Source organism: Cyanistes caeruleus, chromosome 19 (genome assembly GCF_971803275.1).
Source record: "Cyanistes caeruleus chromosome 19, bCyaCae1.hap1.1, whole genome shotgun sequence".
NCBI lineage: Eukaryota > Metazoa > Chordata > Aves > Passeriformes > Paridae > Cyanistes > Cyanistes caeruleus.
Genome location: NC_141719.1, coordinates 7,984,782 through 7,997,156, shown reverse-complemented (window position 1 = coordinate 7,997,156; position 12,375 = coordinate 7,984,782). Strand labels below are relative to the sequence as shown.

The 12,375-nt window shown below is 45.1% G+C and overlaps 1 protein-coding gene across 23 annotated transcripts in view; it reads right to left on the bottom strand.

Annotated features, from left to right (window-relative positions):
- RHBDL3 (rhomboid like 3) overlaps positions 1-12,375 on the bottom strand; it is a 65,696-nt gene that overhangs the window by 21,357 nt on the left and 31,964 nt on the right. For 22 of the 23 annotated variants that reach the window (XR_015278050.1, XM_086857442.1, XM_086857434.1 and 19 more), the window contains one exon: positions 3,389-3,547. The exons of the other annotated variant lie outside the window; for it this stretch is intronic. Coding sequence is in view for 13 of the 22 variants with exons in the window: in XM_086857434.1 (XP_086713560.1) it covers positions 3,389-3,547 (159 nt within the window). In the remaining 9 variants the exon portion in view is untranslated. The remainder of the gene's footprint in view (positions 1-3,388; positions 3,548-12,375) is intronic. 23 annotated transcript variants of the gene reach the window in all.

The following is a 12,375-nucleotide window of genomic DNA, read 5'->3' as shown; positions in this document are numbered from 1 at the left end:
TAGGGATTCAAAGAAAGAGACAGGAGAGAAAAAAAAAATATTCCTGCTCAAGGTTTTGCTCAATTCCTATTAAATGTACCAGGCTTAGGCCTTCCAGCACTTCCAAAAGGTAAAACATTTGAAATTTCAAGTTTACTTGAAAGAACATTGCTTGCAGGACAAGACTAACATTGTGGTTAAAATAACATTGTTACACAGTGCTTCAAAATTGTGTGTTGTTCACATTAAAAATGAGGTAGAATTAGCCTGTCCCTAGAAGCCAGCAAGGCCAGGGAAAGCAAAGAAAGTGGTGATTCTTCATCTGGAAAATAAAAGATGTGCATTTAATTAGTTAATATATTTTGTTCATTGCTGAGATGCTACATCAGCTTCAAGCTGCTACAAAGCCACAGCTAAACATTTCTGTTGGAAGCAGCAGTGTTTTGTTTTTCCCAAATCACATGAACTCTGTCTTAGAGCTTACTACTTTCTGCAAGCTCTATTACAGTCTACAGGATATTATATGAAGTAATCCAGGACTGCCAACATCAACTGCTGTTCAGCAAGAATCCCAGAAAATGACATCTCAAATATAATTACCTCCTGGCTTGTCTCTTCTCTAAAAGTAGCAAAGTTAGTTAAACACCTTTGCTCATTATCTCTTCCTGTGGCCCATGCTACTCATAGCCAGTATTTTCTCTGTGCATCTCTTTCCACAATGCTGCAAAGCAACCAGACAGCAGAGATGCACGAGATGTCTTCAACTGTACAGGAAACACTTCTGTTATTCTGCACTGTCTCAGACACAGCATAAGAAACCCCCATCTGAAACTGCTTTCTGCCTTTACTACAAACCACAGTGCAGAAACAGAAATGGCTATGATTGCAGCATTGTGTTTTATAACTACATGAGCTGCATTTAATACACACAGAGGAGAAGTACTTTACAATGAGTTGCCTATCTGATCTTTTTGAGCCTTTTCTGTTTGTAGATCACACCAGCAGTTTTCATCTTCCCCGAATTTATTAATTTCTCAGTTTATTTCCTGAGTGCTTTCTGAGGTCTAGTTCATATTTTAAAACTTTCAATTTCATAAATCTAAGTTGCTTTGCTGAGTTGAGAGCAGACATAAGTATGGATGTTATTATTAAGGTGAGAAGTCCTGTAATTACATTTTTGATGTATCTAGAAATCCAAAAAACAGATTAGATATCAGAGGACAACATATCTTTGCTCAATAGCAGTCCTTTAGCTGGACATCGCAGTGTCTGAGAGAGCAGGCAGAGTTCTTGGTGCTCGTAATGATGCTGGAGAAAAGGGAAATCATACATACAGAGAACCATGCTTGTAAAGCCCCTGGTTTAGTAAAAGGTCAGCCTGTACATCCCCACACCCAGCACCATCATTTTTGGCAGCAGGTCAGTTCTTGCTAAGCTACTGAAACAGACAAATTAACCTGAGTATAAAGCAGAGAGGGCTAATGATCATCAAGCACAAACATGCACTTAAACACCGCCATACCGAGGATTGACAGCTAGGAGGTGAAGGAAATCCCTTATTTCACAGTGATTTTGTATCAACTGTGTTTCTTTCCATCAGGAAGTTCAAAATAAAGTTCAGAAGGTAGGGAAAAGAGGAGGAGCCCTAAGAAAGGTTTGGATGCTGTCTATCAATAGAAGCTAGAGGAAAAGTGAGGAGAGATGTCATTTGTAAGTAGTTTAATGTTTTGGCACTTGCATTGCCTATTGATTAGAAAATGCAAAAAATGCAGACAAGGATAGAGGGGCTGATGACAGGAAAATCAATGGCTTCTTTATAGGAGTCATTCAATAGTACTGAAGGAAATTCGCCGTTTTGCAGAAACCACATCAGCTGGGTGTGAGCTGGCACAGCCTCCTATTCCCAAAGGTGAATGTCCAAGCATTTCACCTCCCACCTACCTCTCATTAGCTTGTGCTGCTCCTGAGCCCTGTGGAGCAAGGAGAGAGGAAAAAGCCCAGTTCTATTCCTGAGCCTGTTGCCAATGTGTTGGCTGGCTCTAGGCCATCATTTCTGCAAAAGAAATTTGATGATGCCTCTTCCTGCTACCTAAGTGTTGTGCAGCCCAATTAGTGAATGCTTGCATGGTACTTTGAATGTCCCCAACTGTGGAACAAGCAGCTGTTACTATAAATACTCTGCTGAGCACTGAAGACCACACTGTTTGTTATGCTGGAGCTGAGGAAAACCTCACACTGTGTGAGCTTTTTAAGAATTGCTGCATTTATTTTGCTGTGTACCTAGACACAGGCAAGGGGCTTACAAGACAGCCCAGTTAGATACAGCAGGTTTATGTCATTCCAACAAAGTAACTTCACCTTGACACTGCCCACAGCCTGATGGAGGTCATGACCTAGGTCCTTGACAGCTAGGCCGTGTTATACTTTTCTAATTAATGTAAAAATAGGACATATGCAAGACATTTTCTTTCTAAACCAAGAACACATGCATGAGTGACCATGACAAATGAAGGGATCAAATCTCCACGTTGTCTGAAGAGCGCACTGCAAATTACTGTACTCTGCATCAAGGAGACATCCAGCTTTCCAGAGAAACCTCAGAGATGTCACCAACTTCCATTCCTCTTTGACTTTGTCACCCAGGCTTATATTAACATTGCACTAAATCTGCTGGGATTCAGATGTTCAATGACAGAGGAAGAACAAGGCAAAGCCCCTGAATGGCCAGTGTCCAAGATACCTTGCAAACAACATTTCTAAGCCATCCTGGGCACCTGACAACACATGTCTACAATTGTGTTGACTCAACAAACTGCCTTGACAAGAAACAGAGCAATCCCTTCACTAATTGACTCATTAGTAGAGATAGAAAGGCATCAAGATCATGACTCATGCACTCTGAGACACCTCACTTGGGATAAAATGAACGTGACCTAGAAACACTTTATCCTTGTTGCTGTTGATGCCTACAGCAGTGCAATACAACTCCACCTAGCACGTCAACACATTATCTATGTATTTTTGTCTGGAAGTGGTGAAATCTCTAGATAAAACAGGAGACATCCAGACTGACAGACCTCTGCTTGCAAACAAGTGGTTCATTACAGCAGCTAGCAACTGATACTGAGAGCAAAAACCTCAAAACTAGCAGCAGCCACTGCTTCATGATCTTACTACAGCTCCCACAGTTCTTTCCCATGCAAATTTGTTTCCCTGGAAAAATCAGAAGCAATTTGACTCCTGCTGAAGCATTCAGTCACCACTGAATGCTTCAGCAAGTCCATGCAGAACGTGATGCAGCAAACACTGGTGTTAATAAAGGGAGGGAAAGACACAGACACTGTCCCTCAACAGCCCATGTTTTAAGCAGGGCCAAGGACTGACAGACCCTGCCAGCTAGAGCACTCACCAGGTTGACGAAGTCCTGGTAGCAGATCCTCCCCTCAGAGTTGCTGTCTGCCAGGGCTAGCAGGACCTCCAGCTTGTGGGGGTCCAGCTCCGAGCCGTGTCTCTGGAGAAGGGAGCGAAACTTCTCAGTGCTGATGTAGCCAGTGTTGTCAGGATCAAACTGGGACAGGAGGGGAGAGTGCCATAATTAACAATCCCATGTTACACACAACTCTGTCCTCCTATGCATTTATCACCCACTGCAGACCCACAGGGACCCAGGGGCTGTTCTAGGCTTTGGTGACACTGCCCTGCAATCACACAGGGACTAGAAAGTACCCTGCTGCAGAGAGGGGTGAGTCCAGGCACCACCATCCCATCTCCACCCAAGCTTCAGCTACGTCAGCTCCCTTCCCCTTTCTTCCCTCTGCATCATCATTTCTCTTGTCTAATTTTTATGTCTCTTTCTATCTGGAACATCAAGCAAACCAGAGATGCAGTTTGTGAGATAAAATGCACTGAAAAGAGTTTTACTCCTCAGTTTCCTAATACAATTCCACCTAACACAATATGCTATCCCTCCTCAAGCCCTTTCCATGCTCAGTGTTTCTGACAGTCACCTTTCCAGATCATCTCTACAGATGCCTTCACTCTGTTAAATACTTTCACTACTGAAGAGCTATTTTAAGACAGTTGGGAAAGAAAATCTTTGGACAGGGAGCAAAGCAGATGAACACCATGTCAAACTAGAACTGACAAGGCAGCCACATGCCATTTCGAGAATATAAACCAGAGTCATTAGAAGGAAAGTCCCAGGTGAGATCTGGAGTGAATCCCACTCTGACCAAAACCATCACTGTTTTCCCTGAGCCTAAGTGGCTAATCTAGAAATGCCACTGATTAAAAGAGACATCTTTACAAGGCTGTCCAAACTTATGACTGTTCCAGTGGCCTCTAGGGCACTCTGTGAGGGGCTGCCAGCTCACAGGGCACAGCCTCAGCCCTGACAAAGCCAGTGCTGGCACCATGCCGAGCATGTTTCTGATGTGCTTGAAAAACTAGTGGCTGCAAGCTGCCAGACCAGCCTGCACTAGCCCTGGTGCAGTCTGATCTCTACCAGTTCTCTGTTGCTGGGAGATTTTGCCTTTGATTTCCCAAACTTGGCTGTGAGGACCCTGGTGCTCACTGGCCTCTTTTTGTAGATAATGATATCAAGCTTGTTGGCTGGATTGAATGGCTGTCAGGGGGCAGGGTGGTCAGGAGGGAGTCTTTTCATGGAAACATTTGGGACATAATAGGGTCTTGGCAGAGCCATAAAGGTCCTGACAATCCTCAGTCTTTCCTAATGGAGAACAAAAGTTGAACAGGCGCCGGGCCTCCGATCAGACACAGTGGAGTACAGGCTGCCTTGGCAAGGGAGGAGGTGGGAAGGAGGATGTGGCAGAGGATGCAGCCTGCCAGCAACAGGGCTGGCATGGCTCTGCAGCAAGCAGAACAGCTATAAAACACACCAGCCTCAGGCATGGGCTGCTTGCTTAGAGGCTGCAGTCCCCATGTGTGAGGATCTGGCTCTATCTCCTTCTGGTCTGAGCACCTTTGTCCTGCTGCTCGGCTCTCCCCAGCTGCTGGGCTGAGAAAGAGCTGTCTAACCTGAGGAGGGGAGGCCACAGCTCCTTTGCTGGAGTAGGGCTGTCTGCCTTTGGTCAAAGCAGCAGCTCCTCGTCAAAGGAGCTGCTGGGGGGCAAGTGGATTCACAAAACAAGATAAACCAAGTGACCTGTGGACAGTAAGAGCTGGGGCACTCTCTCCTGTTCTCTGCCAAAGGTTGTCCTGCCCTTGTGAGGTGGCCTGGATGTACCTCCCTGACAGATGGCTCCCAGAGCCAAAGGTAGATTTCATCAGCTGTTTACTGTTAAACAAAGGCTTAATATTAATCCCTGGAGAAGTTAACTCACCTACTCCAGCTCACTCTGATGCTTTGAGTTAACAGATTAAACAGCAAAACCAACCCCAAAAGTCAGGGCTTCTGCACTCAGGCTCAGCTCTGATGAGTTTTGGCTCTTGCTGTGACTCTCAGGCCAGCCTATTTGTGGTGCCCAATCCCAGACACACATACCCAGGAAATAAAGTATTATTAGCACAATACCTGGGATGACCTTTCTCAAGGGGAATTTGTAGGACCTGGGAGATGAGTCATTCAGTGAATGGATCTAAGACCTGCAACCCCATAGACACTGCTTTGTTCATCCCTGTTTCCCAAAAACATTTGACCTGACCAGCATCTTACTTAACTGCACCACTTCAACTGATCCTGATATTTAAAATGTCAGATATTTAAAATGTCTAGTTTGTCTAGGACAAAACCATTTGCTCCTTGAAGGCTTAAGTACCTCTCTACTTTGAGGGCCAGGGTCAGCACCCAAAGTGTGGGACTCTCCCCCTGCCATATGATTATTGACTTTGTAGGAAAGACCAAGGGCTGCAGCCCCAGGGAACATAGCTATTCCTTCAAAGGGCAGAAGAGATACAGAGATGAAGCACACAAGCCCCCAGAGAACAAAAGAGCTGCTGAGATCACAAACCACTTTTCCCAGACTTTGTTCTGCTTTAAAGTCTTCCAAAAAGAAGCATTTTGTAACCAAGAACAGAAATTACACAACCACTTCAGAGCTTCAAACCAGCCCACAAGGAAACATTTCAGAAGTCTGAAATCACTTCAGACTCACTAGTGCTGGAGCTGATACATCCTGTCACTCAGGATGTTGCTGTTACTGGCTGCTGGCTTCCAAAGGCACAGCTGAAGCTGTATCTGTCTGGTGGCTATCAGGGAATCTGCTTCTTTCTCACACCAATAGGCACAGCATTCCCTCTTCAGCTCACTGGAGTCTTGCTGCTTGCTCCACAAAAATCAAAGCAGTGGCAGAAGGTAGCTGGTGTTTCCTATAGTGTAATTTGGCTATCAAGTCTCTTCTCCTCTTCCATGTTATTATATATAATTATATTTTGGCACTATGTTAATGATAATAATTAGGAAAAAGTTTGAAGTAAAACAGTGGATCTGAACAACATGAGCGTAAGAGACAAACAATGAACAACTAACATCTGAACTCAAATACTTCAGAGCAGGGCCAGAGCACAGGTTCCACAACCTGGAGCAGAATGTTTTACTGCCAGCCCCAGCTGTAAGGAAGTCATCTTATTTATGTTTAAACAGTTATTTTAATTGTATAACATTTCTCTATAAAAAGCATACAAAAATCTCATCTGTCACCACTCAAAATCCACACCAATACCCCAAACTGCTTCAAACCCTTTTTCTGGTATCACAGCTATACACAAAAATCAAGGGGTTGAGCAAATCCTGCATATCCTGTGTCCCTACACAAATCACAGCAATCCTGTGTCCCTGTGCAAATCACAGCATCACAGAATGTGCCGAGTTAGAACAGACACATGAGGATCGAGTCCTCCATGCTCCATACAGCTCCTGGCCCAATGCAGGATAGCCCAAGAATCCCATCATGTGCCCAAGAGCATTGTCCAAATGTTTCTTGAACTCAAACAGGCCCAGTGCTGTGACAACAGCCCTAAGGAGCCTATTCCAGTGCACAACCACCCTTAGATATCCAACCTAAACCTCTCCCCAACTCAGCTCCAGCTGTTTCCTTGAGTTCTGTCACTGGTCATAAGAGCAAAGAGATGAAAACCTGCCCCTTCACCGCCTCTCATGAGGATGCTGAAGACCACAGTGAGATTTCTCCTCAGTCTCCTCCAGGCTGAACAAACCAAATGACCTCACATAGCTTCCCCTCAAGACTCTGCATCATCCTTGGACACTCTCTCACAGCTTCATGTCTTTTTCATAAGGTGACACCCAAAACCACACACAACACTCCAGGTGACACACCAGTGCAAAAACAGGTGACAGACTCAAAACACTCAGCTCCATCAATTATAAGAGGCAACTGACCTTTGCTAGCCGCTTCATGCATTTATCCATGACGATCTCCTTTGGGGCCAGCTGTCCCACAAGTCCAGCCGAGCATCAGGGTCTCACCCAAGGACAGGGAGGGCCTGGAGGCAGCAACAGGGCTGTGCTGAGCCTGGCTCCAGCCCCACGGGGAGCAAAGCTCCCGCAGCACAGGCACCACAGTGCCTTCCCTCAGTGCAGCTCCTTCTGCCTGTCCAGGGACAGGCAGACAAGTGATCAGGGATGAGGAAGCCGTTTGCCCCCCCTCGTCCCCCCAGATACTAACGGCAATTTCATGCAAGGTTTCCTCCGCATTTCAATGACAATCACCCTTAACTCCCTTGATCCTCAACCAGGCTCTTAAGCAAAAATGTAAATATGTTAATGACCGTAGCAGCCATCTGACCCAGGATCTTAATTCCCTGGCCCACAACAAGCTGCTTTTCTCCTGTTTCTTCCTTATATTAGAGGAGACACTCACAAATGAAAGGTCCCATAGCAAAACTACAAGACAAAAGTAAGATAAGGGGGCCTCACAAACTGTGATGAAAAGAGGAAATTCAGTTGAGGACAGAAAATAAAATCTCAAATTGTTTCTCTTCTTTAATTAAAGACACATCAGCCACGGTTGAGTGAGCAAGTAGGGTGGAGGCTGGTGCTGCAGACAGACAATGAGTATCTTGGGAAAACTCAGACATTTCACAGAGTGCAGCCAGCTGCTCCTCTCCCCATGGCAAACAGCCCTCAGGGGCATCAGAACAGCTGGAGACTCAACAGCTGAACTGGGCACAACAGGAGGATCCTTGGCTGGCTTCAGGATTGCAGGAACAGTTTGCTACTACCCATAGTTTCCTCATTGAAGGGCTTTGTCTCAACATCACCAAAGCCACAGTTGTCTTTCCAATGGGCAAGGCTCCAAGCAACTTCATCTAATTTGGAAATTGGCCTTGAGTTGGACCAGTTCCTTAAAATCTGAATCATTCTTAGGTCTGGTTGTGTCTTCGCTTTTGGGAGAGACTGGCCTGGCAGTATCAGGCCTCCTGGCACTGACCCCAGCTCTGCTCCAGACTAGGAGATTCTGCAAAGAAGTTGCCCTGAGCTTTAGCTTCTCCTCCCTATTACATAGAAACGACAACTCCCAATTCATTTTCCACCAGAAAGGAGCTCTCAATAATTGGCCTGTTTCTTATTTACATGTAGGCCCTTTTCCACTGGAAAGGGAGAGTCAATTGCATGCAACATCTTTTCATCTCCCAGTATTTCAGAAACCACGCTGAGCTTTGCTGGATAGAACTCAGATTTTAGGTGGCATAGTCTCTGCAATCTAGGGATGCTTAATGATCCTGCTCTCTCTTCCAGAGGTGAGAAGTGCATGTGAGAAACCCTGATCCAGCAGAGAGGAAGGCCAGCCAGAGGTATGTGCATATTCTTTCACCCTGGAATCTAGCTTCCCACCATTTAAAGTCACCTCATCTGAGCTGCCTGAACACATGTGGTAAAACATTACTGCTGGCACACTCGCCTCCCCCGTAAATAATGAATTTACTCACCACTGCCCAGACAATATAAAGTGATTAAGGGCTGTCCAGCAGTACTTTTAGGGCATGCTAGATTGCTTTGACCTGAGGTGAACCCGAGGGCTGGGAACATCACCCAGCTCTCAAAAGCTAGATTGCTTTTAAGTACAGAGGATATTTCCTCACCAAGCAGTGCTCCCAAACACACCTGCTCCCCAAAAAAGCTGCAGTGAGAGCATGGAGCTGCCCAGCTCAGCACTCACCTAGGCCAGGAGGCACTCCACAGAAGAGAGCCTGTCACCTGGATTTGGGCAAGTGTGTCTCTGCATGCAGCACATGGCAAAGTGGAGGTGGAGGGGGCTGGTGTAAGATTTCCTTTTCCTTGAAGAGCAGAATAGCCTGAATGGCTGGGTTCATGAGCTAGTTGGTCAATCTATAGAGGCATTTCTGTTCTAATTTATTAATTTATTTCTCCTACTGTCTTAGGCATAAAGACAAGGAAGGGACCTACATTACTACCATCTGTTGCTACCTTCTGCAGAAGCACTTCATCTAAACAGACAGTGGAAGCACAGATCCAACAAGAATGAGAGAATCAAAAGATTCAGGAGTGTGCCACTATTCAGTTCTGAGGCAGACAGGAAAAAGGGCTTGGAGCCAGATTTGATTCTTGGTATTGCCAAGATTACTGGAGTGAGCCCACAGACTTGTGTGGTGTTGTGACCTCTGCATCTACAGGGCACAGGCACCACACCTGTGTTCATGTGATCCAGCACAGTGAGGGCTGTGCAGAACTCAGAGTGTGGCTGGATGATGGCTACAATGGCAAAGGGCAGTTGCCAAGCCACCAGGCCAAGCAACACAGGGACACTGAACAGAGATGGCCTTCTGGGGAGGTTTCAGGTGCGGAAACCTATCAAACTTTCCAAAGCCAGTGTCCACTGGACACCACACTGAACTTCTTGACTCTCAAGAGGTCACACCCCTGTAGAGTCAATATCTCCATAACCTCCATAGGCCAAGCAAATCCTACACTTGGAGACCCCAAATCCTACAATTTCTGACCTACAGCTTGCAGGGGAAGATTATCATGCTCAGCCAAGTACCCAAATTCATGTTTCTGTCTCCATGCTCATTTTTAATACAACTCTCTTCCTTATACATCCCCTCCTCTGGGTTTCTTGCTGCAAGTCCTTGCTAAGACACTAAGAGATGACAGAGCTGGGAGGCCCTCACAGGACCCACTGAGTGGGGTTTCAGTCCTTGGCCACATCAACATCTCAACACTCCGAGCGATCCCACTGCCTCTCTCCCAGTCAGCCTCCTGGCAGAATACTTCCAGAAATCAACCTCTAGTCTCAGATGGGGAATTACAGACAGTGCTCAAGCCACCTGGAACTAAATTATTCAAAATATACCACTGTGCAGGCTTTGAAACCAGAGCCGCTCCCCAGAAAGAAGCCAGGGTGAATAGAAGCTCTATTACCAGCAGCACTGACAAGGAAGGAGATGCAGCACTGAAAGTGAGGGAGATAATTACATGATTAACGAGACAGCATGGGTGGCAGGAGATGCCCTCCATTATGCCACAAAGCTTAATGCAAAGAGACATGTTTATAGACTGAACCTTCTCCAGCTCTGATTCTTCCTGTTTTATTATTTATGGCAGTGCATTAAGACTAATGGAAAGAAGCTGAGGCACTCTAAAAAGTCGCAGGTGGGTTTTTTTAGGTGAAAATATTATTTTTAATCTTGATCCAGCATTGGCCACTTTGCACATTCCTGCATGGGTAGTAGTCGCAGCTGCAGTAACAGGCTGGGCAGGCTGTGACCCAGACTGGTGAGTCACGTATCCAACAGCACCAGCCCAAGCTCTGGTGCTATCTCTCATTCCTGAGATTGTGGACAAGATGAAGCCAACAAGAGATCACCTAGGGATTGGTGTGCCCAAACTCACCTGAACAGTTAAAATATTTTCTTAAATCCTGAGGCAAGGGGTTTATAACTTTGCAGAACTGCTTGTCAGCACTGGTCCAAACATTCTTAATGTACAAATGCCCAATCTCTTGCTCCCCCTTTTGAATTCCTCCAGTTTTTAGGCCTCCACAATCTCCTGGAGCAATGAGTTCTAGAGTCTAGATAAAATAAATCCCACTTTTCATCTGGATGGTGTAAGGCATTAAATATCAAAAGCTGAAAACAGCAATATCCATAGTATCATAAGATACGTGATATTTTCATTCACCACATAATTATTGTTTATATGGTTTTAGACATGTCTGACTGGAAAAATCTCAAAATTCTCTATTAATATTAATTACATCTCTCAGGGCTTCTACATCATGAGGGGACATAATATGTAAGTTACTTCATTCAGATCCAAAATGCAACACTCTGAGTGAAATGTTGCATTGATTTGGATTACATAACTCACCAGAAGACATAAACATGCACAGTCAGTCTCACAACTGAGAGACAGACAAGCTCTAATCACTACTGCTACAAAGAAAATAATAAAAAAACCCAAAGCAAACCAGAAACTGATACACAATCATGAGAAGAGCTGTTCAGCAGAGGCTGTATTTCAGGCCAAGTTCCTGCAGTCAGATCGCTGCTTACCCCTGGGTCAACTAATACAAAATATTTCTGTAAAACTCACTGCTATGGATAATGTCTCCTGTCACAGCTGCATCTATGCTAGTACAGACCAGGCAGATGAGTCTTCTCATTCAAAACAGGTTTTCGGCCTGATATTGTCTGGAAAAAGTTGGTGATATCAGTGTGAAAGAGTCAGGGAAGTTGAAATGTTTCTGTTCTGCATGTGGACAAAAGCCCAATGAATTATCTCTATCACATGATGATGCACTTTCTGTCGCAGCAGTAACTCTGGAGAGCATTACACAGCAGCTGCTGAAGTTAGTTTTGAATCAGCAGGTCAAGGTAACTTTCATCCAAAAGGTTTTAAGAAGTCATTACAAATACTGATTTTCTGCAAGTCTGGGAAAACTGGAAGAACATCAAGATCTGCTTGCTCCCCTTCTTCCAGATTTGAATCAGCAGTACAGCCCTTCCAACCATGTCTCCAAAACTCCTGTGCAATCACAGAGACAGGCACGCACCCTGCTTCCTAAACTGCCCAGCAAGAATTTAATGGGATACAGCAGGTCTTGTTGGTCTAACAGCAAAACCACAGCAAAGGAACAAATGACTGATATTGAGTAATGCACACTTGAAGGAGGACAGATCTAATATCAGTCAGAATGGACCATAGAAAAAAGAATATGTCCAGTTGATATTATCTGAATGAGAATATAAACAGGGTGCAGATCATAAGCCAAGGTCACTGGTATGACTAATTTCTGCAGGGCATCTGACATCACCAGACAACCCTGAGTCTGACGATTTACTGTGACATAAACTCAGGCTGTCACACATTCAACATGCTGAAATGTGACTATTTGACAGGTCTCAAAAATAAATCTAAGCCAGAGAGCCACCATCACATGGCAATGCCACTAATGG